Source organism: Phocoena phocoena, chromosome 11 (assembly GCF_963924675.1).
Source record: "Phocoena phocoena chromosome 11, mPhoPho1.1, whole genome shotgun sequence".
NCBI lineage: Eukaryota > Metazoa > Chordata > Mammalia > Artiodactyla > Phocoenidae > Phocoena > Phocoena phocoena.
This window is the reverse complement of record NC_089229.1, coordinates 87,219,479-87,247,381: the sequence shown is the minus strand read 5'-3', so window position 1 is coordinate 87,247,381 and position 27,903 is coordinate 87,219,479. Positions and strand designations below refer to the sequence as shown.

The 27,903-nt window shown below is 37.2% G+C and overlaps 1 protein-coding gene across 23 annotated transcripts in view; it reads left to right on the top strand.

Moving 5' to 3' along the window:
• PLEKHA5 (pleckstrin homology domain containing A5) overlaps positions 1-27,903 on the top strand; it is a 259,317-nt gene that overhangs the window by 143,296 nt on the left and 88,118 nt on the right. For 13 of the 23 annotated variants that reach the window (XM_065886867.1, XM_065886869.1, XM_065886868.1 and 10 more), the window contains exons 4-10: positions 6,573-6,656; positions 7,930-8,050; positions 10,485-10,589; positions 12,945-13,017; positions 19,557-19,657; positions 22,712-22,827; positions 27,287-27,754. In XM_065886867.1, the coding sequence (XP_065742939.1) occupies positions 6,573-6,656; positions 7,930-8,050; positions 10,485-10,589; positions 12,945-13,017; positions 19,557-19,657; positions 22,712-22,827; positions 27,287-27,754 (1,068 nt within the window). Of the gene's footprint in view, positions 1-6,572; positions 6,657-7,929; positions 8,051-10,484; positions 10,590-12,944; positions 13,018-19,556; positions 19,658-22,711; positions 22,828-23,120; positions 23,139-27,286; positions 27,755-27,903 lie in introns of those variants that run through there. The other 10 variants (XM_065886852.1, XM_065886853.1, XM_065886861.1 and 7 more) reach the window with 3 other exon arrangements.

The window sequence follows — 27,903 nt, the reverse complement described above, 5'->3', positions numbered from 1 at the left end:
ACAGCACACCTTTGCCCAGGTTTTCTGGTACAGTTACTTCCATGATGCATTGTTCACTTCACAGATAAGATCTGAAAAAGAATAAGGGAGTAATGAATTTCTGTTCCATCTCCAGTAGATATGTCATTTTTAATTTGTTTTTTATATAATTTGGTGGAAATATACCATTTTATACACACACTGATTTATTCATCTTAATATCTTTTAAAACCAAATTATTATTGAATGGAATAGTTCCATAAAGGCTGGAATTAAGGAGGTCTTTCATTTGATTTTCTAGTTTTAGTAAATGATTAAATGTCTAGTAATAAATAGTGAAGAGGGTATAGTGCCAAAGAACAAGCAATTTGTGTTGCAACATGTCAATTTCTTGATAACCTTTTCTAAAAATGGCATTGATTCAATCCTTTATCTGGGCCTTTGATAGAGCATGATCCTCAGATGCAGCTATTGAATATGACCAATTTCCTTCAGTCCTGAACTCTGGAATAGCAGAAGCCTTTTCTGTTTTTTAAGTGTTGTCTGTCACTATTTAAAAACCTTCTCAAATACTGCCTTAAAAACATAGCTACTCTTGGGCTCCCCTGGTGGCGCAGTGGTTGAGAGTCCGCCTGCCGATGCAGGGGACACGGGTTCGTGCCCCGGTCCGGGAAGATCCCACGTGCCGCGGAGTGGCTGGGCCCGTGAGCCATGGCCGCTGAGCCTGCGCGTCCAGAGCCTGTGCTCCGCAACGGGAGAGGCCACAACAGTGAGAGGCCTGCGTACTGCAAAAAACAAAACAAAAAAAACATAGCTCCTCTTGCTCTGGAGCTTTTATATTAGAATTACTTTTCTCCTCTATTTTTTGTTTTTGGACATATTAGGGGTATCTTGACCAGAAGCATGAAAGCCAAGAGCAATCACTTTATTCTTTTACAATAAATATTGAGTAGTGGGATAACATGAGTTTTTAAATAGTTTTGGGGGTACGTGTTAATATGAACTGTTAAGGTTTAAACACGTGACTGAACAGTAGTCTGATGACGACAACATATGCTCAAAGTCCTGCAGTGCATAACAAAAGTAAGTAACAGTTATCGAGGGCTTGTCTGTTCCAGGCCATGTTTACACTGTTTACGCTTAACATCCCCACTAGACACTAAGTTCCATGAGGACAGTGATTTTTACGTTTTATTCACTGCCATACCCAGGTGCCCAGAACAGTTCTGAACAAATAAAGTAACAACCTGTGACATAGCTACTGTACCTAATTGAGGCAGTTGGGGCATGGACAGTCACAGTAACTTGCCTAAGGTCACCTAGCTAGTGAGAGGAAGAGCTGGGATTCACACCTAAGTAGTCTGATTCATGGACCAGTGGTCTCAATGGCTGCTTCTGTTGTCTCTAGAGAAGAACAGGAACACAAAGAAATAAGTGTGGCTTATTTGGTAGAGTTCATTGTTAGAGGGCTATATGGTGGTCTAATGCAGGGCTTATCAACCTCAGCACTGTTGATATTGGGGGCTGGATACTTCTTTCATGTGGAAAACTTTCCTGCACATTGCAAGATGTTGGGCAGCATCCTGGCCTCTACCCACTACATACCAGACCCAGTTGTAACATTCAAATATATTACCAGGCAATGGATGGACAACAAGGTCCTACTGTATAGCACAGGGAACTACAGTCAATGTCCTGGGATAAACCATAATGGAAAAGAATATAAAAAGGAATGTGTATATATGCATAACTACATCAATTTGCTGTATAGCAGAAATTAACACAACGTTGTAAATCAACTGTACTTTGATAATGTATATATTACCAGACATTTCCAAATGTCCCATGGGAGATAAAAATCATTCCCAGTTGAAAACCACTGGTCTAAACCTACACATTAAACCATCACAGACAGAAGTCTGGAAGTAAGAGTTAGGTGGAGGCGAATACCTGATCTCATATTTAGAAAAGTTTGGACCTCCTCCTGTGCCACAGTGAGTCAGAAAGAAGGGAATTAGTTTGTTCTGTGACCATAAGGGTATTTTATATCAAGACCTGAATTTTATCCCTTCTTTATAAGGATTCCTCTAGAAGCACAAATTGATATAAAACCATATCTTTTCAATTTTTCCCTTTCGGTCATGATGTGCATAAAATCTCTGGCAAGGATTTTTTGAATAACACCTTGTCTAGTAAAGCTTCAAATGCATTTTTAGTAGCACAGAGGTATGTTAGTTCATAATTTATTAGTACAGTCACTTTTGCTATAACACGGCACGTGTCTTCCTAAAAATCGCCTCTCTGTGCAAAATTGGACAATGAAAGCATGGGGCTTTTGTGGGAAATGGGTTTAGGGGCACAGCACTAAAAAACCTCATTAGTAACACATAAAAATAAAGATAGGAACCTAGTGAAAGTGGTAGCACAGTTTCACACATATTAAATGGTTAGAAAATGCAAACATACTACATATACTCTCTGCGTTGAGAAAGCCCTGCAGTTTGCTTGTGGAAATGGAATTGGAAGGGTTTCAGCTTGTGAATTATTGGGAACTGTTGGAAGTAGGGAGTTGTGAAATTAGAAAAAGTTGTATCACTGCATGTGGATGGGTGTGTTTCGTAAAGCAGGCAATGAACTGAAGTAGCTGGTGGACGTTTGAGGGTGTGCAGGTGTGTGATTTGTGTGCTCCTAGGGGCTGCATCATCAAGGTGCAGTTTCTGCACTCACCTAGACTTTCTCATGGATGGGATCATGCATAAACAAATGCAGGATTTATGTGACACTCAAATTGTTCCTTAATATATGAATTGAATTGGAACATACTTCTACATGAATGTTATAGGAAAACTGATGGTACTCTTGATCTGAATTTTGAGGCCCTTCAAAGGAGGAGGAAAAAAAAAAAACCTTTGGACTACAAAAAGGATGGCGAGTGTAGGATGAAAAGACACACTTTGTAAATAATGCTGGGGACAAACTGGTAGAATTGAAGGCTGGAATCTTGTCTTCCCTGCCCCCTCGTGGCCCTAAGCAGTCACTCCTCTTTTGCACCAAGGAAGGTGGTCATGACATGATACCTCGGCCAGCCACCTCCCACAGTGCCCAGTTGTTGTGTGTATTAAAGAACTCATGTATTATGCACTAAAAGAATCCTGTGCATTAACAGAGATAGCTTTTTCCTCATGTTTTCAAAGGTTCATTTGGATTTCATTTACATTGCTGTCATTTATTGGCACTCAGTATGCTTTTAACTCATATTTTTAGTTTCTGTAATTTAGACATTATGTTTATCCTTTACCATTACAGTACTTAAAAATGCAAGATTAGTATAACAATGAAGTGTAAATGCCAACATAATAAGGAATGGTTTTGAAATTTAAAAATGTGTATAAAAATAGATTTGCACAAGAGCAGTGAGAATTGACAATCCTATCAGGTAGTGGAAAATTACGACGTTTCAACAATTAAGACTGGAATTTGGTTTGTCCTACTCTTAATTTATTTTAATTCATTTTTAACAAAATGATTAGAAAACATTACTCTGATTTTTTATTTGCTAAGTATGTTGTTTTATGGGAGATGACAATTTTGTAACTAAACTAATTGCCTATAAAAATCTCAGTCTTCTGAATTTGGATTTTATAGAAACCCAGTAATCTTGAATGACTGTAATTTAAGTCAGAACAAATGAATAAACATTTCAGAGGACTTCTGTGTTTATGTTACAATTAGGTGTACATAGTAGGAAAGATTCTTTCTTTCCTTAGAGAACAGCAAAAGACTTTCATGTTAGAGTATCCTTCTAAATAAATGAATTTTTATGTCAATTTAATATCATAACATTAAAAGAAAACACATTGGGTACTAAGGAAAAGTAAAAGAACATAAATATGTTCATTTTTCATATTGATTTTAGTCACTGAACTTTTAACTAAGATGGAATGCTAAGATTTTTATTTAGTTAGTTTTACTTTAAGACACTGTGATCTTAAAAGTACTTGGACAGGGCTTCCCTGGTGGCACAGTGGTTGAGGGTGTGCCTGCCGATGCAGGCCGGTCCGAGAAGATCCCACATGCCGCGGAGCGGCTTTGCCCGTGAGCGGTGGCCGCTGAGCCTGCGCGTCCGGAGCCTGTGCTCCGCAACGGGAGGGGCCACAACAGTGAGAGGCCCGCGTACTGCAAAAAAAAAAAAAAAGTGCTTGGACAATAAAAATGTCAATTTCATTGAAATAGCATCCACTTTCCGGGAAAAGAATGTTTGTGTGCTCCTTTTTTTTTTTTTGCAGTACGCGGGCCTCTCACTGCCGCGGCCCCTACCGCTGCGCAGCACAGGCGCCGGACGCGCAGGCCCAGCGGCCACGGCTCACGGGCCCAGCTGCTCCGCGGCATGCGGGAGCCTCCGGGACTGGGGCACGAACCCGCGTCCCCTGCATCGGTAGGTGGACCCTCAACCACTGCGCCACCAGGGAAGCCCTGTGCTCCTTTTTGACTGTTCTTTATTTTAATGTCTCCATTGCCCTGCTTCCTTGTCTAATGGGTACTCAAGTCTACTGTTCAGAGGTCAGCGGAATCTCTTATCCCAGTAACCGTTGCAGGGCCGTGTTGTTATAATTTACAGCTTCTAGAATATTAGGATTAGAGTCTGCTATATTTCTTCTAGACAAGATGACATATCATAGGAAAATAATACAATAGGGGGTTATTTATTTTTTCAATATTGGATTTTATAAAAAGAATTTTTATATTTCTGTTCTATCTTCCACTCAACCAACTCCAGCTTTTTAATGCTCCTCCCCAAGAAGACACTTTAAAGAAAAAAGATGCTATCCTCTAGTTTTTATTATTAAGGTGTCTAATCTCTATCACAAATTTACTCCCCTTCTCCCCCACAGTGTTTTATTCTGTTAAAACATGAGAATTTACATACCTTGACACGTTCGTGGTATTCATCACATTTGGGTACTTCATCGTTTTCCACTTATCTCCAGAGGCTGTACTTTCTGTTACCAATTTATTGCTTATTACATAAAATGATATTCCATTATGAGACTTTAGGTTTCCACTATTGTACTTTTTTTAATTTGAATTTTATTTATTACTATTGTACTTTTTTAAAATCAACAGTTAAAATAAAATCACTTGCATACTTTTTATGTAGTGAAAATATCACCACAAATAAACATCTAAATCCACCACCTCTTAACACCTTTGGACTTTAAAGGTGTTATTGAATGTGTTTTGTAAAAGAAAAAAACACTGCAAAAGGTTGATAATTTGGTAGTCTTGTAAACACCAGTTGGTGTAATAAGTACCAATTAACTAAAGGATTAACAGAAACACATTATATTCCACCAATAATTCTGTTGTCACAATAGTCAATATATAATTTTTTTTAACTGTATACCTTTTCTTTTGTACGGTTTTAGTTTAATTTAATAAAGTTTCCAGTACTTGAGTAACCAATAAAAATAATACTAGTGAAAGTTCAGATTTGGAAAAGGAACTTAAGTATCTGAAGTTTGCCAGAAAGTTTGTGGCCTGCGGTTATAAATGTCCTGCAATACAGATCACATGTAATAATCTTTTAAGGTTAACAAAGCAGTATTCAGTACAACATCTTGACAATTTCCTCCATAATGAAAGTACGTTTTCTAAGATCTAGCACACCAATGATTGATCTTCCTTTCAGGTCGCTTTGTGGTATGTTACTAAACGGGAAAAAAATATTTGTTTACAAATGATGTATATTTTTTAGTATATCAAATGTATATTGCATATTATTTTGGGCATCTGTTATTTTTGGCTTAGATAAATAGTTTGGGATTTTTCTCCTCTCATTTCTAGAAAACAATAGGAAGCCTAAAGATCTTATTCTCCAAAAAATAGTCACTCTTTAATCAAACCAGATTTTTTTTCAGCAAACATAATAAGTAGATTTTTCTTTGCTTGTGTTGTTGTTTGTGCATTTCATTTAAGATTTTTGTTTTCTCCTTCAGATTCCATTTTTCTATAGCATACTTCAGGTATCATAAAAATCAATCCCATTACATTATTTATGTAAAGTTTCCTTTGTGAAGCCAAAACGCCATAAATTATTGCTCTTCCAGTGGTACTATGTTTTAATGTGCCAGTGCCCATCTGGTAGTACTGTTAGATTTATTTTTCCATCATGAATTTGGCATTAGGTTTCTGTAACGTACCTAGATTGGGATACCAAATAATGAAGGTAGGTGGATACTCACACTTTTCTGTGGCCCACCTATCACATAAGATGCAATGATTGTGGAGTCAGATCAACTTACTTTTGTTTATACAATAGAAGAACAAATTGAGGTCATACTGGCGGTGGGCATGGGGTTGGGAGTGGTGAGTCTAGCTGTACTGTAAAACTGTAAGTAACATTTACACAAACGTGTACGCACAGTAGATAGTAGAAAAGGTTATGTAGGAGTGTCAACACCTGGGGGTTTGAATTGCATCTCCTTTATTCACTAACTTTAATGTTGCTATAAAGAAATGGCTATTTTGCTACCAGAATATTTTTTTAAAGTTTGTGGTAATAGCACGTACATTTTCTCTTATTCTGTTTTCAGCCATAATGAAAGGAAAGTGACCTGTAAACATCCAGTCACAGGACAGCCATCACAGGACAATTGTATTTTTGTAGTGAATGAACAGTAAGTAAAGCGTTTCATGGAATGCCTCTGTTCAAAATGGGGTTAGTCTAAGTGTCCATCAACAGATGAATGGATAAAGAAGATGTGGCACATATATACAATGGAATATTACTCAGCCATAAAAAGGAACGAAATTGAGTTATTTGTAGTGAGGTGGATGGACCTAGAGTCTGTCACACAGAGTGAAGTAAGTCAGAAAGAGAAAAACAAATACCGTACGCTAACACATAAATATGGAATCTAAAAAAAAAAAATGGTTCTGAAGAACCTAGGGGTAGGACAAGAATAAAGATGCAGACGTAGAGAATGGACTTGAGGACATGGGGAAGGGGAAGCTGGGACGAAGTGAGAGAGTGGCGTGAACATATATACACTACCAAATGTAAAATAGATAGCTAGTGGGAAGCAGCCACATAGCACAGGGAGATCAGCTCCGTGCTTTGTGGCTACCTAGAGGGGTGGGATAGGGAGGGTGGGAGGGAGACGCAAGAGGGAGGAGATATGGGGATGTATGTATATGTAGAGCTGATTCACTTTGTTGTACAGTAGAAACTAACACACCATTGTAAAGCAATTATACTCCAATAAAGATGTTAAAAAAAAAATGGGGTTAGCATTGAAATTGCTGTTATCCATACTTAATACAGTACGATTTAACAGTTTTCTTATCTGGACATTTGCAGTCAAGTATAATAACAGAATGCCGTCTGTTTACTATGTATGGTATAGAAACATGACTTAAATTTTTTTTTCATGAGGAATGTAATTCCAGAAGCTGTTTTTACAATAGGTCAGACACAGATAGTAAACTCAAGAGCGCAGGATGCAAGGTCAGGGAAAACTGTAAACTTGGTCAAATTATTAAACTAATTTGTGGGATCTGAGTTCCCCAACCAGGGATCAAACCCACGCCCTCAGCAGTGAAAGCACAGAGTCCTAACTACTGGACTGCCATGGAATTCCCTATCATTGTTACTGTTTTCAGTATTAGAATCACTAATCTTGTAATTAAATTTTTAATGTTCCAGTTAGATGACCAAGTAACATATCTGTATTAAGGCTTATTAAAATAAACATGATATTAAGTTGTGCTTAATTATTTTTAAAGTAGTTAGAAATATTAAGCTCCAACTCTGGAGCTTATTAATCTCTAACTAGTACCCAGCTGTTTTGAAAAAGTCAGACACCAGCATTGTTAACTCTAGGGAAATGTTATTGTACAGTAGTTTACATAAACAGCAAGTTCTAGCGTTCTGGCATATTATATTTTCAGGACCGTTGCAACCATGACATCTGACGAAAAGAAGGAACGACCTATAAGTATGATAAATGAAGCTTCTAACTATAACATGACTTCAGACTATGCGGTGCATCCAGTGAGCCCTGTAGGCAGAGTAAGTTATTTTGCTTACTGTTAATTATTGATAACTGGTATAATTGGTAATATCTATTACTGTTACTCTTAATGGACTTAGAGTTTTAGAATAATCATTTCATTTTTATTATTACGTGAACCTAATTACGTTCGAGGTAATTGACATAAGCAGTGGCTTAGAATATAAAGTAGTAAGCTTATATTTTAATAATTTAATGATTTTTTAAATATTGTAGAGTTCAGATTTGGAATAATTTTACAAATGTAATGGTTGTTTGTGTGAGAAAATGGAAGTTTATTGAATCAACTTAAGTTTTAATGGTGAAGATTAATATAATGGCCTAGAACTCCCATTTTCTGACTATTAAGTATGCCTAGAATAATATATGTTCTATCATACTGTTTTTTTAAAATGTAAAATCTTTTACTGCTAAAGGAAAACCCATCAAGCCACTGTGCTTGGTGACTGATGTGTTTAGAACCCATGATGTGAAAAGTGCCATAGCCACATGGAAACAGAAGTGGGTGGTTTTTCTTTGTAATCAGAAACAAAAATGTTAATTGTTGAATCTCCAATCCCAGACTTGTGTGTCTATAAAAGTTTTTAGTTATTGCTTCTTGTACTTTATACCATAACGTTAATGTTTTAAATTTAGAATTTTAATATAAAAATGTCTTCAAACTCGTAGAAAACCTGCTGCTAAATCTGAATAAATGGTTGCCGTAACGTTAATGCTCAGGTCCTAAATTAAGGATAGCAAGAAAATCAAGGGATGATAAAAGAATCTTCTTTATTTAGAACATAATTGTGTATTTTATAATAGTAAAACAATTGTAATAATAAATTATGGTTATTGTAAAGAAATGGGTAATAGACAATTATCTATTTTAAATGCCTGGTAAGGTTTTTTAAATGAAATATTGTAGAATATTACAAGTAAACATAAATTTTCAAATAACGTAAATTATTTCTAATCCTTGTATAGCATAAAACACTAGCAGGATAACACAGCATTATAATGCTTGTAAATTTATACTAATTAAAATCTAGAAAAATGACTTACCAGTTGAGGGCCAGTAAGTCATTGTCTGGAAAGAAGGTTGGAGCTGTGCCTCACACTTTACACCCAAAATTTTCCAGATGGATCAGGTGTTAAAGCGGTAAAAGCAAAACTCTAAAAGCAGTACAGAAAGCAATGGAGGTTTTTTTAAAATAAACTCAGAATGCAGATGGGCTGTCTAAAATATGACATAAATCCCAGAAGTCAAAATAGAAAATGAGAAATCCAACCACAGAAAACTATCATGCATGCATAATATCTGTAATTTATATGATAATTAAAGAAGGATACTGAAGAGTAGGTATTATGTATGCAGTTATTTGAGGAAAAAAAAAAGAGATATTCCATAACTATGAGAAGTTATTCAGATGGATAGACACTTATATACACAGTGGTATCAGTCGCCTCACAGGGTTGTGTTTGGGTTGTTTGTGTGCTGGGGTCCAGAGGTGAGAAGTAGACTGGTCCTTTTGTACCTTTTTGTAACATTTGAGATTTATACTGTGTTTAAGCATTATATGTTCAAAAGTAAATTAAAATGTATCCCCCCAAAATGGCTGATATTGGGCCTTAAAATTCTATTATGTACTGATACAAGCCTCATAAAAGGAGATTCTAATGTAATGTGCTAGATTTCCAAAGATTCTAGATAAGTTGAAAACTAAGAGATAAATTGATATTACTTACCTTCATAGAGAAATTCAAATTCAGCTTCTTTGTCTTTATGTTTGTTGGTTACTGCTATCATTCCCACCAAGATAAAATGTTCGCAATAAACACAGCAGTATTTTAAAAGATTATGTGTACTTTTAAGAATATGGTAAACACCATCTGTCTGGTATTATCCACATTCAGAGTTTGTCCGTAAAGAAGAAAACACTACATGACGTTAAGCAGATCCTTCCAGTCTTGTTTTGACTTGATGTGATATGTTTGTTTCTATCTTATCTGTTAGATTTGCTCTTGTGACATGGCACTGTTAACTTTCTTTAATTGGAGCAACACGATTAAATGCAGATATAAATCAAAAAGTGCTGTCATTTGGTTTATTCTTTAAGATGTGTTAACATTATTTTTACTCAAGGTTCCTTCTGTTTAGCAGGTAATGCCACACACTGTGCGTTTTTAAAAATTGTACACGTGGATTTTAAAGGAGAGAGATTTGTGATCCTTCCGTAGTATCCTAGAGGAGGAAGAATCTTTGTGCAGAATTCTTACATTTGAAACAACTAAGACACAAAAGTGGAATTGCAGTAATTCATCTGAACAGATTAAATCCTGGAAGTTTCAGAGAAATCTGAAAAGAGATTAAAATTATGAAGATGAAAAATAAACTCAATATCTAGGCATTAATACCACATTTTCTGTTGGGCTTTTTTTTTTTTTCCTTAGACTTCACGGGCTTCAAAAAAAGTTCATAATTTTGGAAAGAGATCAAATTCAATTAAAAGGAATCCTAATGCACCTGTGGTCAGACGAGGTTGGCTTTATAAACAGGTATTTTTCTTTTTTTTTCCTATTTGATGTGAAAAAAGGACAGAATCAAAAGGGACCTTTTCTGCTGAAGGCACCTAAGACAATTGTATAGAGTGGAGAAAGAACTGTAGTGGTCATCCAGATTCTTCACTTCTTATTACCACGGAGAGAGTTAGGGGAACAATGGAGAAAGAAAAAGTAATGGATGTTACTTAGAGATATTGTGGGCAGGGGTGGGCAGGTATTTCTAAATTTGAAATTATATATATGCTGCCTGAAAATGTTAGGAACAGCATGCTAAAATTATCTAGGCAGAACTATTTTTTAAATGGAAAAAAAACCAGAGGTATTGTACATTTTTCTATCCTATAAAAATCATTGAAGAAATGTAGAATTATGTACTTCTCTGCTTTAATTTATAGAGAAATCTGATCATAAGTTGAGATTTTTCTGATTTTTTCAGAGTTTTGCTTCTGTGCTCTCAAGACCACTCTGTTAAGTGTCTGTACTGTTTTTTCTTTCTTTTGTTTGTTTGATCAAGCATGGGTCACTCAGATACCCTGATAAGTTGGGGTTTGTATAGTTGCGTTACCAGGGAAACCTGGTAACTAAGCATTTTTGGAACATTGTTGTACGTTTTGGAATTAGTAGGGATGCATGTACGTTGGACTTGGTGACATCTGTTTGGATTGCTCAGAGGCTTTTGTTTTCTTTTTTGCTTTCTAGTTTGCAGCTGGGTTTCAGATAAATGAACTCCAGATAACTGAGATAACTCGGCATTCAAGACCTTTTTCTTTGTCCTGTCTCTCTGATTCATGCTGCATGTATACAGATGATGCAGAGCAAGTTAAATATTAGTCCATTGACAGTGTTAATTTATTCTGTCAAATATTGCTAATTGCTTTCAGATGGCCTAATAATTATATTCAGTAAAATTCATAATGACTTTGTTACGAAACATTCATTAGACCTTGTTCTGTCTGAAAGTTGGGTGGCAACTAAACTACTGTATTGGCAGAAGACCCACTTAAAATCCAGAGAGTTCCCATTCAGATTAGTTTCGCCAATTTCTTACTGAGTTGATTGGGTATGTAACTTGGATACCAACTTTTCATTTTTACTTAAAGATCATTTACTATATTTTAACCATCTGACATTTAAACTTATCCAAGCTAAAAGGTTTTTTTTAACTAGACTTTCTGAGTCCAAATTCTATTGAAATAGCTCCGTGTGCTATTGAGCTTTGTAGAGGATATAGGATTCCTTATTTTAAATGATTGCTGTTCTTATTTCTTGATCCCTTGGTTAATTTAGTATTGCCAAAGCGTTACCAATCAGTTTCTCTACCATGAGTGTTTATTTTGTAATAGGTGTGTGACTTACAGAGAATATTTGTTTGTAGAGCCGCTTAAAGATCTAAACTTTTTAATTATCTGTACTAAAGAGATAATTAATTAGGAGATTGAAAATACCGTGTAATTTGGGAGGGCGGGGGAGAGCTTTCCTTAGTGTAGCTGTCAATTTTAAGGACAGATCCCTTACTTCAGGAGATTTTTACCCATATAATTTCTTCAGTTCTAAAGGCATTTTTAGATGATAGTCACAGCTAGAAGTAAATTAAGAAATATAAATCAATGCACATACAAACTGACCTCTTTTTTGCCTTTGTGTGTGTGTGTGTGTCTCAGTCTCGGTCTGTGTCTGTGTTTCGTTTTCTTTTGTGGTTTTGCTCTAGTGCATGTGGGAAGGTAATTTTCATTAAAATTGTGATTTTGTTTGAGCTTGGCATTTTTATTACCTAAATAACTTAGAAAAAGCTGCCAAGTAGGTACTCTTTTCTGCTGGATAAGCAAAACCCAAGCTGTCTGTGTAAGAAGAAAAAAAATGTTTTTGAAATGTGTTTATATGCTAAGGTTCCTTTATTCACAGTCATTTAAAATCACATTACCTTTGGAAGAACTTCAAATCACATACTTTTCTTCTTGTTGAAGATTAACATATTTATTAGATCTGGTTTTCCAGGATGCATACACTGCCGCACAGTTCCATTATTCTCATGCTAGCAGACGTGTTCAATAGAGGGGATTCCAAATTGCTTGCAAATATGAAACCAAATCACATTGCTTCAGCAGAATTCCTTTTACATGACAGTATTACTCTTCAAAGACCAGTATACTTGGGAATATCTTAATATGATACAAGTCCCCAGGAAACAAACCCAAAATTTTGCTTGGCGTTTTAGTTTGATCTCTGTATAGCATATGTCAAACACACCTTGTCTTAAAAGCTTATTTTAAACAAATAAGAAAACCAGAAATGAGCTTTAATTTTCTGAAATGAAAAAAGAAAATCCTTTAATATGCTGATCTAATGCAGGACAGTACTGGCATGAAGCTATGGAAGAAACGCTGGTTCGTGCTTTCTGACCTTTGCCTCTTTTATTATAGAGGTGAGTTTACCGTAAACAATAGAATTTATGTTAAGTATCAGATACTCTTTTAAAGAGAAAACATTACAAATCTTTTTGCTATTTTATTATCAACAAATAGTATCAAGAAAATCTTTTCTTTATTGACATGTAATTCTGAGTAAGGCGGAGGGACAGAAGGATATTGTGCTTCAAGCAGATTGGTCTTAGTTTTGGTCCAGTTTCTGTAATCTGATTGTGCTGAACCGATTTGTTTTGTGTGAAGAACATGTGAGTATTCACTCTATAATGTTATCCTTGAATTCAGTGCCTAATAGATAAAAAACGTTAGTTTGATGTTTGATTCTTTTTACTTGTCAGTTTTGTCAGATCTAGCCATCAGTCTGTTAGATATCCCATTCTCCCCAGCAAATGATTTTAGTGCATTAGATTAGAGACTGCCGTGATGTACTAGCAAATAAGAAAAATAACATAGAATGTATTTATTATGATCCCTTCCAGCCCTTCACACGCACGCACACACACACACACTTTTTTATAAAACAAAAAGACCTCCATGAAACATTGAGAAAGTTACAGAAGGGTTACAAACCAGGCTACTAATGTTGGTGGAGAAGAAATAAAGGTATTATTAAAGGCAGTCTTCATTTCTCTCTCTCTCTCTAATTTTTTTTTCTTTTTAAAGTATTTATTTATTTATTTTGGGGCGCGGCGGGTCTTAGTTGTGGCTCACAGAATTTTTCCTTGCGGCACACGGGCTCTTTGTTGTGGCACGCGGCCTTCTCTCTCCTTGTGGCTCAGGGGCTCCAGAGCGCGTGGGGACTCTGTAGCACGCGGGCTCTGTAGTTGCGGCACGCGGGCTCAGTAGCCCGGCAGCATGTGGGATCTTAGTTCCCTGACCAGGGATCCAACCCGCATCCCCTGCGTTGGAAGGCGGATTCTTTACCACTGGACCACCAGGGAAGTCCATCTTCTATTTTTCTTCTTCTTCTTTTAATGTTTTCTGGTTAATAAGTTGTTGATTAATAACAATTTTAAGTCAGAGTCTAGAGAAGTCTCTGATCATGTGCCATGTGGATCTGTTAGATACCACAAAGCTGGTATGAACAGAGAAAGGAGTGCATAGGCTGTGCTCTCCCTAGAAATCTGCTTCAGCTACAATATAAAATCATGAATTTGGACAACCATTCCTTCTTCCCTAAAGTCTGGTTGGAAACAGTCACTAAAGAATTAGATTGTCAGTGCATGATTACTCATTTATATACCACAGAATGCAATAGAATTTTAGAGCCTATTAGCAGTTTTAAAATTTACTTTGTGATTGTCCAGAAAAAGGTGTGACAAAATTCTGTGGTCATCTATCAAAGCAACATGTGCATATTGACCTTCAGGTTTAGAAATTACTAGAATTGTACTCATCTTTTCCCCCCACTGAATACTGTGGTTGAGAAGTACTGCTGAGTCAGAATTAACCAGACCTATAAACTTTCATTTTGTCGTAGGGATGTTGGTCAGGCCGCAACTGTGGTATTATCTTTAGTTAAGTGCCAGACTTACTCTACAATTTTCCTTAAAGGTTTTCCCAGTCTTGCAGAAAGTCAGGATTTGTAACTCATACATTATTCCTAAGCTTATAATTTGTACTTTTCTCCCTTTTTCAGTACGTTTTATAGACCATTTAGAACTTTAAATAAGAACAAGAAAATGTTTGTTGCTTCTCATATAAAAATTTCTTAGTGTTAATTTGCAACAAAAAGCTCACTGAGTTCCTTGTCTTTTGCTGTTATTATTGCTCATGGAAAGGTGCTTGCTACTTGTCACCTTTATTAAAATAGAAAAACTTTTAACCTAATTTTTAAAAAGTAAAGGTGAATTCAGAAGCCATGTTGAGTATGAGATTCCATATTATTATTAACCATATGCATTTTACACTCAATGTATTTATTAATTTTAGTACAGTTCCCCAGACAGGAGGAATGTAAAAAAGAAGAAGATATAGAAAGGAAAGGTATAACATTTAACTCACTTCCATTCTTCAGATGGCTGGAAAGAAGCATATGATACTACACTCTCACTATTTTATCAATAGGAAATGTCAGATTTTAAATAAAAACTATCAGATTTTAGTGAGATGATCATAATAGCTTGCAATTTTTGGAGTGTTTGGTATATGCTAAGCACATAACATTATGATCTTGTCCATCTCTTCCTCACAGCCACCTGATAAGGTGGCAAATCTTATTATTCCCATTCACGCGAGAGGAAACTAAGGGCAGCAAGGTCCAATTGCTGGCCTATCTCCCCAAGCAAGTCTCAAAGCCAGGATCTGCACCCAGACACTTCTCCTAAATACCCAGATCTCGTCTTCTCTCTCTCTCTTTTTTTTTTTTTGGCCACGCTGCACAGCTTGTGGGATCTTAGTTCCCCGACCAGGGATCGAACCCTGGCCCACGACAGTGAAAGCATGGAGCCCTAACCACTGGACCGCCAGGGAATTCCCAATCTCGTCTTCTCTTGTAACCTGAATACAATGGCCCCATTCATTTCTTCCGTATGTCTCAAAGCATTTAATATACTAACATACAGAACATGCTGTCAGAATTTTTTGACAGGTCAGTCTGTGTTTTACGGATATAGGAAATAATTCAGAGAGAGAATAAGAGCTTTGCTGTTTTTTTGCAATAGGATAGCATCCAACACCAGATGGAAGCCCAGGTTCCCACTGTTCTTTACAATATACCAGGCATATCGTGAACACTGTGATAAAGTACTAAAATTGCTCTGTTCTGTAGTCAGTCTATTGATGAAGTTTACCGTGGGACGCAATTCACTCAACGAATGTTTACTGAGCAGGACCCACTTCGTTCCAGGTATTTTCAAAATAGCAGTGAAAGAAGGCTTCCATGAAGCTTGTCATCTAGAGAGGTCAGGGAGACAGTAGATAAACTCAGATAAATAAACAAGACGATGGTAAGTGTTTTTAGGAAAATAAGGTCATGATATGAAAGAAGGGCATGGGGTAAGGGCCTCTATGGACCAGGGCTCTGAGCCGATGTTTTAGGTAGCAAGATCCCAATGACAAGGAGGAGGCAGAGTGAGCAGAGCATTCCAGGCCGAGGGGAGCAATAGCGCAAAGGCTCTGTGGTAGGAAAGTGTTTGGGATGTTGAAGACGCAGAAAGAAACCAGTGTACGAAGCAGGGAGGTTAGCAGTAGGGAAAGAGATGGATGGGAGATTGCACCAGTCTTGGATTCTGTTGGAGTTTAGGTTCTGCCCAAGATACCATAAGGAAACAGCTGTGTATTTTTAAGCGTAAGAGTGATATGCTTTTGATTTACACTTCAAAAAGCTCACTCAAGCTGCTGTTAGAGAATGAGTTATAAAGGGGAAGGAAGGAAACAAGAGTTAGCAGTTACTGTGTAGAAATGATGATGGCTTTAGACTAGGGTAGTAGCTAACAGGGAGCTCTTTTTTTTTTTTTTTGTGCGGTGTGCGGGCCTCTCACTGCTGTGGCCTCTTCCGGTAGTGGAGCACAAGCTCCGGACGCACAGGCTCAGCAGCCATGGCTCACAGGCCCAGCCGCTCCGCAGCATGTGGGATCTTCCCGGCCCGGGGCACGAACCCACGTCCCCTGCGTCGGCAGGCGGACTCTCAACCACTGCGCCACCAGGGAAGTCCCAGAGAGCTGTTTTGATGCACCAGACATCTTATTAGGTGGTAGAATGCAGAAATTAACAATATAAACCCCTCTCCTTATGGAACTCACAGATTAGCAGAAGGAGTCTGAGAAAAAATGTTATAGTATTCAGTTGTGTTGATGAGTGTTGACCAGGCCTGTGCAAGGAAGGGATTAGGAAAGAAGGGTGATCTTGACAAAGGACTTAGCATGTACAAAGCATGAGTGAGCATGACATATTTGTAAAATTTACATATAGGACGTAAGGAATGAAGGTTATGTCTGAAGACGTAGCAAGAGTAAAGGCTAAAAAGTAGATCAAGGCACAAAAGGCATTTGTTTGTTATTCTAATGAATTTAAAACTCCTGTCTTGAATACAAAAAATAGTATCAAGATCAAGTGTACATTTTAGAAAAATCACCGTAGCACTTGAGCTAGAAGCCAAGAGACCAGTTAGCAAAATATTGCAGTATTCTGGCGAGGAACGATAATGAGTAACGACATCCCGGTCTGTAAGTTACTTAACCAGCTGTGACTGTATGTATTTCTTGTCTTGTTCCCAAACGTCTTTAAAGTGAAAGAAGGAATGGGGGAATCTAAAATGTCACTTGAATCCGCTAAAATGTTGAGATTTTTATGGCTCCTGTCCCAGGTTGTGTTCCTCAGGAAGCGAGCCTTGTGATGGAGATCAGGGTGCAAGAGGCCTACTGGGGAGTGTTCTTGGTATCGGGACCTGGGCCTGGGAACGGAGGGAAGTAGGATAGGGCAGAGGGAGAAGTTAGGCGGCCGTGCAGTCTAAGAAAGGCCTGGCCGACTCTCTGTCCCCAACGAGGAGTTCGTTCTTTCTACAAACATCACTCAGTTCCTACCCTTCGCTTGGCAGTATATGAGGCCCGCTGGGTGATAGACACTAAGGCAGTTACCTAGGTAGAGTTAAGACAGTAAAAAAATATCAGTAAGACAGCTGCCTAGGTAGACAGTTACCTAGGTAGAGAACTATAAAGAAAGCCATGATTAGGAACATTTAAGTGATCTAGCAGGGGACTCTTCGGTTAGTCATTTGACAGATGAAGATTTTATATGCCTTCAGTTTTATGTAATAATGGCAGTAGTTACTGAACACTTAGTATGAGCTGAGTGCATTATTGTGTTCATTATGTCTGTTAAATAATTTAACCCTCACAACAAGTTCTTTAGTGGTAAGTCTTGTTTTCCTCAGTTTTGTAGTAGATGAAACTGAGATGCCCAGCATCAGTAACTTGCCCAGGATCTCAGAGCTGCTTGGAATCTGGCCAGGAAACAGTCCATGATAATCCAGTGAAGTCACCCTGTGCTTATTGATGCTGCATATTCTGAAATAACTTTAGGAAAGTCAGTTTTCCAATTATGCAACATAGAAGAAGGTATTATTTGATAAAAAATGATCTTTCAATATAGATGACTTCAGGCTGTTTCTGATTACATGCTTTATATAAGCATAAAGTTGGATTTAAAATTAGAATATGACTCAATTATAGAAAATTGTCATGTTCTCTATAATTGATGTCTGCTCTCTGCCTCTTTTTTTTTACCTTTTAGAATAAATCTGCACTTTTGTTCATTCTTTCTTGTATTAGTGAACTATACCTGAATGAGTACAGTATAGTAAAAGCAAAATTTTGTTCCACTGTTATGAGAAAAGCTATAGAAATAACCTCTAATGTGACCTTATTCTTTTGGAAGTTTTACCATATAGTCTCGAAGTAAGGGGAAAATAAATAAAATCCCTCGTTAAGTTTATAATAATAAAAACAACATGGTAAGCATAATAAAAAGAATTATTTCTCATTTATGGTTTTTCTCATGGGTGAGTTCATCAGCCTAATGCACAGCTCTATTAACTGGTCTTTTGGGTCTCTAACAATGTACTATGGATTTCAAGTTTCATAAACATCTCTGCCCCCAGGCAGCAAGTTAATAATGTGAATCTATACTGTGCCGAGATTAATGTTTTATCTTTTTCCTGGGTATATTTTATGTGCTTGCCTTGTAGGCCTGTAATTTATTCCCATAACTTTATTGTATATTGTAGCGACTGATTAAAAACAACCCTTCAAAGATCTATGCTTAAAAAGCGTATGATTTTTATAGCATAGTTTACAATAATGTATTCATGTGTATCGTCATTTATTCAAAAATTTTTGAGTATCTGCTACTGTTGTTCTAAGTGTCTTCATGGAGTTCACATTCCAGTGGAGAGAGAAAGATGATAAGTAAAAAACTAAAACATGCAGTGTATCAGCAGTAATTGGGGTGGTGGTGAGGGGAGACAGTGGTGGGGTTCCAGAAGGAGAAGAGAGGGCTCTGGGATGGGTCAGGGTGGGAAGCACTTTAAAATAGAGCAGTCAAGGAAGGCTTCATTGATGAGAAATTGAGCCAAGTCTGAAGGATGTGACAAGTGAGCCGTGCATTTGTCCTGGCTTTAAAATGGTTGCACATTTATATCCTACCAGCCATGTGGGTGGATTCCTTTTATAAATTTTCTGTGTCATCACTTATATGCTAATGTAGTTTCAGTGAATCACATGTCAAAGGGCTTTGTAGCATGCAGTCTATATGCCAAACAAATGTATGCTGTTTTTCTGTCTAATTGACCTTTTTCTGACATGTGGGCCAATTTCTGATTTGCTTAGGGTAGGGAAGCGTGTTGAAAGTAAAGCAGTATATATACTCTGCTATTTAATATTTTCTTTTAAAACCTTACAAAGAACTACCTAAACAATACATGAATTCTTCATTAATATATGAAAATCTTTTGATTTTTTGTCAAAATAAGTTTCAAGAAAATTTATTCTGTTTCATGAGAACATTTAAAATTCTAATCAGATGTTCAATTATCTCTTAGATGAGAAAGAAGAGGGTATTCTGGGAAGCATACTGTTGCCTAGTTTTCAGATAGCTATGCTTACCTCCGAGGATCACATCAATCGCAAATATGCTTTTAAGGTAAGGAAATAATCATACTTTTTTATTCTGTATTTGAATCTTGCACTGATTAAAAAGTGGATATTGACCATGGATTATTACAAAAAGATATTTTAGTAACAGTTATTTTTATATTAAAAACATAGTAGTGGTCTTCGGGTCGAGGAGGAGAGTGTCCCTTTAATTAGGCAGTACGTGCTCAAATATTTAGGGGCCAAGGGTCTTTTATGTCTCTACTTTCAAATGGTTCTAGTTAAAGCAAATATGTTAATATGCTAATAATTGATGGATATAGCTGTAGTTATCCTGGTGATCATTGTACTATTCCTGAAAGGTTACTGTATGTTTGAATATTTTCATAGTAAATTTGGGGGTGGTGTGTTATTTAACATAATACATGTGCATTCATGATTTTATAGGATATTTACAAAGATATTCTTGGGTCTAAGTACTTCATGAACATCAGATAGTTTTGAGAGAATATTGCAGTTGAAACATTAAATCTATGACTAAATCTAAGCAGACCTGAGCCTCCCTCCCCTAAGTAACAATACCCACCCATCTCTGCATCTCTGTGATGTGCTGGCTTGTAGAGCACCCTCAAGTAAGAGGCCACTTGAACGCTCAGTTGGTTATTTTTGTTTTCAGAGACCATACTGCATTCTTTGCTTTATGATTATGGCTGAAATAAATTTCAGAAGTCACCTATTTTTTTTTTTAAATCAGTGTTAAATTAAGAACTCTGAAGGGTTTAAATTTTTCATTTTAAGGAAAAGAGAAAATTCAAGGGTAACACATGCTGTTATTTAACAATGAAAATGTTTGCACCATTATAAAACTGATTCAATTTTTAATTCCTGTCCACTTTTAAAGAATACTCAGGACTGCAGCTGATTTACAACTTTTGCCAATTAATGTTTTACATTATTAGCTATGGAGAAAAGAGAGGGAAAGGCAGAGTGGTGGGAGGGTGATGGGTGACCTCAAAGAGAATGTAATATCTGAGCAAAGACCAGTGGCTACAAGGGCAGTCGCTACCCATTTCAATAAATGTTATTAACAGTATGAACCAGAGAAATGGAATTAAGTATTTTAAGATGCTATAGCAAACTCTAATACTGATAATTTAAAGTAATAACTGTGTAAAAGTACATTGCCCAACTCTGTGATACTAACACTGTTATTTGGGCACAGGTTTAAATTTTTTTGTTTGCTCATCAACTTGTCAAATGTTTATTGAATTTGTACTAGTCATAGGACATTTTGCTGGTTCTTAAACTCTAAAAAAACATAGATTTTTAAAAATATATAAATAGAATGTTAAAATAGCAGTAAAAGTGACCATGCGTGTTAAGTATATTGTCTCTGTAATTATTCGGTTTAATCTTGATTGGATTTTATCTATAACGAGGATAATGATTTCTATTTCAAATTCTCTTCTCTGCCATGTTGTTTTCTCTGAATTTATGAGCCACTTTTACTACTAAGTCCGTTGGCACTGATGCTGCTGCTTTCACAGTGGTAAGTAGAAGCTATAGACAATTGTTGAACAAAACTGTGGAACTTAAAGCTAAATCAGGAACTTTGCCATCATCTTGTAAATATTCCCTTTGACAGATCACAAGCTTGGGTGTGGTTTGTTAGTGTCTTGAGTCCTGGCTACACCTGGGTCTTCTGAGCACCAGCCCAGTGTTCCTTCCGTTGATCACAGACAGGGGCAGTGGTCTTCATCCATTTCTCCAAAACCCCACTCAGCCAGTCCAGTGACTCTTGGTGATGGTTTTAATCATTTTAACAACTGGTGGCATTTCAGCTGTTTCTTTCACGTGGTTTCCGTAGATAGTGTTACATCCCTTACGTGGTCAAGTGAGATTTGTTGGTTCTGTAAGTTAATTTGCTCACTGTGTTGATTGAATTTATTTATATCCTGATTCTGAAAAAGATTCTGAAGCAGCTAATTTGACATTGTAAGTAAAGCAGATAGATAGTCAAGATCTCTGACTGAAGTGTGTGGCTCCAGATTTACTCCTCTCGTCTCTTTAGACTAACTCTGTGCTTAGTGCCCTTCCTTCTGCCTCATTCTGTGCTGAAATAGCTTTTGTTTCTCTTTGCTTGTCCTTCAGTGTCTACCAGGGAGCTGTCACAGGCATTCTTAAATGGAAATTAAGAATGGTTCCCCCCACAGAATTCCCCACCCTGGCCTTTGTTTTCTTTCTTTCTTTTTTTTTCCCCCTTCTTCTTTAAAGAAATTTTATTGAAGTCTAGTTGATCTAACCATGTTGTGTTAATCTGGCTTTGTCTTCTGCTCTGACGTAGCTACTGCTGCTGTCCATCTGTGCGCTGCAGGCCCAGGGCTAGGCTGAGCGCTCAGTGCTTGAACGTGGGTAGCTATCCGTCAGCAGCGACTTCTTCGTGTTGTTTTCTGTTTCTCTAGATAGAGGCAGATTGCCACCATAAAGAAAGAAACCTACTTACCAGTTATATAGGCCTCAAACCCAGTGTATTTACATTTTAACTCTGAAACTTGAGAAGAAAAGCTAAAGGGCAGTGCCATTTTGGGTCATTTATAGATCTTTTATGTTTGTGTATAGATGTCTGTAAGGATTAGTCAAAATGCTTTAAACAGCAGCACCGTTTAAGGGCTAAAGGAACTGGTAACACAGGAGGGAAATGCTATGACATGTACATTTCAATGACGTGTTGCTGGTTGCTCTGGAACATTCTTGAATAGAAAGATATGAATTGTAGTAAATGCAAATTGCTAGGGATGTGTGCATGGAACAGTGACGGCCAGCTGCTTCCTTTCTTACCTCTTTCCCCTCCTATACATCTTTTTTTTTTTTTTAAGAAAAAGAAAAATGGTAAAGTTAGGAGAAAAAATATAATATGTATATATTTTTCAATATTGAATTGTATTTTTCTTAAGTCCCTCATTTCTATATCGGTATGTAAGACAAGTCTGCTTTCTTTGAAATTGGATAGTAATGATCTGTGTAGCGAGCCACTGAACTCTCTTTCTTTTTCTTTTACAGATACCATATTTCTATTTAAAATGATCATGCCATTTTCAATCAGGCAGCCCATCCAAACATGCGGACCTATTATTTCTGCACTGACACAGGAAAGGAAATGGAGTTGTGGATGAAAGCCATGTTAGATGCTGCCCTGGTACAGACAGAACCTGTGAAAAGGTAAAGGCTTGTAGGGAAAATAATGGTGATTTCCACTTACATTTTATTCCATGCCTTGCAAGTATGTCATTATCATAGTACATATCATTTTAGTAGTCACGATATGAAACCACTTCTTCCTCAGAAAGCAAGGATTCATTCATGTTTTATATTAAACTAATACACCTTTAGTTAGTTTGAAATACCACCTGCATTTTTATTCCACCTTCCCTCTTTATTCATTTTCACCTATCAGTGTACTGAGGTGAATGCAGAATCCTAACATTCCAACTGAACGTTCTTTCTTCTTACACAATTACGTTTAATTTCCGGTAAGTATATTTTCAATTGCTATCTTAAAAGTACACAAGACAGTGTTTTTTAAGGTTCTGAATCTTAGAAGGGAATTTATATTCATGAAGTTAATTTCATTGTGTTTTTATATTATGTTGGATGTTTTTCAAGTTTAATAAATTAAAATAAAATTTTTTGATGAGTTTCATTTCTTTGGCATTTCTGGGTTAATTCTGATTGTTTTATGATGAGTGTCTCCAGAAAATAGTTCATCAAGCATTTAGATTATTTCTAAATATATCTACTTCTTGATGAATTCTACCTTCTTTCTTTTAAAACTCCAGGGCTTAGATTCTTCGGTAATATAAATATGTACTGTTAAAATTGATCTAAGTGTGATTTTTTTCCCCCTGCTTTAACATATGAATCATTTTAATATTTGACTATATTAAGAACTAGTGAGGGCTTCCCTGGTGGCGCAGTGGTTGAGAGTCCGCCTGCCGATGCAGGGGACACGGGTTCGTGCCCCGGTCCGGGAAGATCCCACATGCTGCAGAGCAGCTGGGCCCGTGAGCCATGGTCGCTGAGCCTGCGCGTCCGGAGCCTGTGCTCTGCAACGGGAGAGGCCACAACAGTGAGAGGCCCGTGTACCGCAAAAAAAAAAAAAAAGAACTAGTGAGAGGAAATCTGTTTCTAAAATATGTAAATAGCAGCTGAATAATGGGCTTACAACATTTTTGTTATATATTCCTATAATTTGAAGAAAGATCTATGATACAGTTAAATTTTTCTTCCAGTCAGCAACAATTGAGCGCATATCTCATATAAGGAAGATCGCTAACTTGCTAATTTGATCTTTTTGCTCTCTTCTCAGGAAATTATATGATTGTTACATTGTAAATCTCTTTTTTTTTTTAAAGTGTACCTGTTAATAAAGTCTTTTGACTGTGTTGGTTAAAAGACTCAAGCTGATGCTATATAAGTAAATTTGTGTTTATTTTTTAAAGTATCTATTCCAAATTAACTAATCACTAGTAATTAGAGCTAGGGAAAAGTATGGAGAAAAAAAGGAAAGAAGGTCCAGGGTTGAACTCTGGGACACCTATTTTTAAGAGTAACCACCTCGGGGCTTCCCTGGTGGTGCAGTGGTTGAGAATCCGCCTGCCAATGCAGGGGACACGGGTTTGAGCCCTGGTCCGGGAAGATCCCACATGCCACGGAGCAACTAAACCTGTGCACCACAACTACTGAAGCCCATGAGCCACAACTACTAAATTCCGCGCTCCTAGAGCCCGTGCTTCGCAACAAGAGAAGCCACTGCAGTGAGAAGCCCGCACGCTGCAGTGAAGAATAACCCCCACTCGGCACAACTACTGAGCCTGTGCTTTAGAGCTCGTGCGCCGCAACTACTGAAGCCCATGAGCCACAACTAGTGAGCCCACGAGCCACAACTACTGAAGCCCACGTGCCTAGAGCCCGTGCTCCGCAACAAGAGAAGCCACCGCAATGAGAAGCCGGCGCACTGCAACAAAAAGTAGCCCCCGCTCGCCGCAACTAGAGAAAGCCTATGCGCAGCAACGAGGACCCAGTGCAGCCGAAAATTAATTAATTAATTACTTTTTTTAAAAAGAGAGAGTAACCACCTCAACCGTATACAGTTTCTGGGTTGAGAGCTAATAAAAGGAAAATCTGCTTTTGGAATTCCATGTGTAAAAGCGACCTGAATGGATGTAAAAATGAGGTGATTATGATTGACAGCTAGAGAAAATTTGTAGGTGAAAAAAATTCATTGAAAATCTTAAGATAATATTAACTTAAGAGTAGAATTTTCAGGGAATTGTTTAGAATACAGAAATCAATATAATAATTAAGATATGATTGCCAGGTAATTTCAGTATTGTGTGTTCACTTATCCCAGAATTTCAACTTCCATTTTCTTTTCTTGTATTTTCCACTCTTAAAAACTACTCATAATTTATGGTGATAAAGATGATATTCAATATTTTGTTTTGACTGTGACAACTATTCGTTGATTATGTGCTCACAGCAATTTTTAGCCAGTTGTGTTGATATAATTTGCCCTATTAGCCAGGAATTGTTGAATACCACCTAATGGCCCAACCTGGTGTCAGTCGCCATTATCCTCTAGAAATTATGTCCTTTATTCTACTTCTAGCTCTTAGCATTTTTATTCTGCCTTGGTAGTCTTAATCATTCAATATGAAGGTACCTAATTACTATGCTATTTCATTTCATAAGATGGGGAGATTTTGTTTACTTGGTTTTAAGGTATTGGGCTCTTTTTCCCGTGTGGCCAGAATACTTACAAATGTTCATCACGGCATATCACCTAAGAGATAGAACATCCAGTTTTTAACTAGATAGTTCATTTCTTCTAAATTTATAAAGTATTTAACCTATGAACTACAATGTCATTGTCCCCTAGTGTGCAGAACTTTGATGGCATTAAAAAATCTAAGCATAATATACATTCTCTGAATAATTTCCATCTCTGGGCCCATTATTTTCATTTTCTGTATTTGCATGTATTTTCTGCAGTAACTTAAATGTCACTTTTTAAAATTGGATCACAAGTTTTACATTATTTATGTTATCTTAGCATACATTTCTGAATCAGTTTCTGTTCCTCTTAGAGAAAAGTCAGCATGTGTCTTTTTTGATTACATCTCTTAAATCTCTGAGAAAAAAATTGAGGAAAAAGTCATTGCAGTTCTAATTTAAAATAATAGCTTTTGGTAGACAAGAGGTAACTAGTTTTAAAAAACCTTTTCAGATATTTGATATTCAATGTTAAAAAATCCTCCCCACCCCTGAATTTAGCACGGATAAATGTGCTTTTAGTATAGATCTTCTCTTTTATCTTTCAAGGGAAAGAAGCTCTATAGCATATCTTAGTAAACTTTAACAGTGTCTGATATTCCTTCCAACCTGGAAGCTATGAGTTTTATCTAACATAAATATATGGATAGTCCATAACTGTACTCCAAAGGAAATAGTCACATTTCCTTTTATTTTTTCTCACTGATTGTATTGCTAACTAGCTATCTCTGTATAGCTGTATAGGATATGTATAGATTATGTATTTTCTACACATCACTGAAACCGGCAGCAATAGCACACTTAGGATCCAATAGGAGCGTTATTATGTATTGAATTGTGCAAGGTTGGCCAATTCCCGAGAGGGGCCTCCCTGGTGTGGTATGATCTTGGCAATTTCGTGCAGGTTCAGACACTCAGCTTGGTCTTGTCAGATCCTGGAAGTGATCGGTCTCAGGGAAGCTGATTCTCATCAACAAGACCCAGATATAGCAGCTGGCATGGTGAGCAGTAAAACTGCCCAGTGGCCCAGGCACATACTGCTGAGCAGCCCATTCTGCCTGCAGTGATGTGGACACGAGATGACAGATTCGAATCCACAATTGCTTGATGAGATGGAATGGTAGTGGTAATAAAGTCTGTGGCAGCCACTGACTTACTCATCTAGTCCTCACAACAATCTTGTCTCCTTGGTGCTACAATTTTCCCCATTCACCACAGAGAAGATTGAGGCTTGGTCAGTTTCTGCACCTTGCCCAAAACGCAGCTAGTAAGAGGTAGAGCTGTCAGCTGAGCACATGCAGTCTGGCTCCAAGAGCTCTTACCTGAAACTCAGGTCCTCTTGAACACAGACACAGAGAGTTAATCAGTCGTAGGGTTCAGATCTTTGATAGCATCAGAATGTAATTTCCGTTGCCACAAACCAGAGTCATGTTTGTCTCCTGGTGAGTTAACCCTCCTGGCTGGAAACCATGTTATTTCAAATGACTAGTTACTGTGGTCTTTTAAGTGTGGGTTTTTGTGGTTTCACTGTCAAAGGGCAATCTTATTTGCTTTCTTTCCAGATTTCTAATGGTGGGGACACTCTTCACTTTTTTTCCTCTAGTGCTTTATACGCTGTATATTTTAGGTTTAATTTTTTTCCCCTTTCTATTTATACATTCTTGTGTCGTACTTGAATTTTCATACTACAGTACTGGGGATTTGTGCAGACTTCTCTGTGACCATTTCGGGGTTTTTTTTTTTTGGTAAAGTCGAAGGTAATTTTATGATTTTCCTAGATTGAATCCCAGAAATAACATGTGCGTTACTTCATCTGATTTACTCTGGCTTTCTTCTCTGATTTCAGAGTGGATAAGATTACATCTGAGAATGCACCAACTAAAGAAATCAATAACTTTCCCAACCATAGAGTGCTAATTAAACCAGAGGTCCAAAATAACCAGAAAAACAAGGAAATGAGCAAAAATGAAGAAAAAAAGGCATTAGAAGCTGAAAGATATGGATTTCAGAAGGATGGCCAAGATAGACCTTTAACAAAAATTAATAGTGTAAAATTGAATTCTCTGTCGTCTGAATATGAGAGCGGGTCAACGTGCCCGGGTCAGACTGGACACTACAGGCCAGTCAATGTGAATAGTTCAGAGAACAAAACGGTCAATGTTAGCCTGGCAGACCTTAGAGGTGGAAGTCACCCCAGTACAGGGCCCTTACACACAGAGGCTGATCGAGTCATACAGAGAACGAATTCAATGCAACAGCTGGAACAGTGGATTAAAATCCAGAAGGGGAGAGGTCATGAAGAAGAAACCAGGGGGTAAGTATCTTGTTATGTGTTGTAAACCCAGGTTTCTTTCCTGTTATTTTGGTGGGAGACTGGTTTCTGAGATACCAATTCAAAGTATTAAGTTCAAATTGCGTTTGAGATATTACAGCTTCATTACTCATCTTTTTTTGATGGTAATC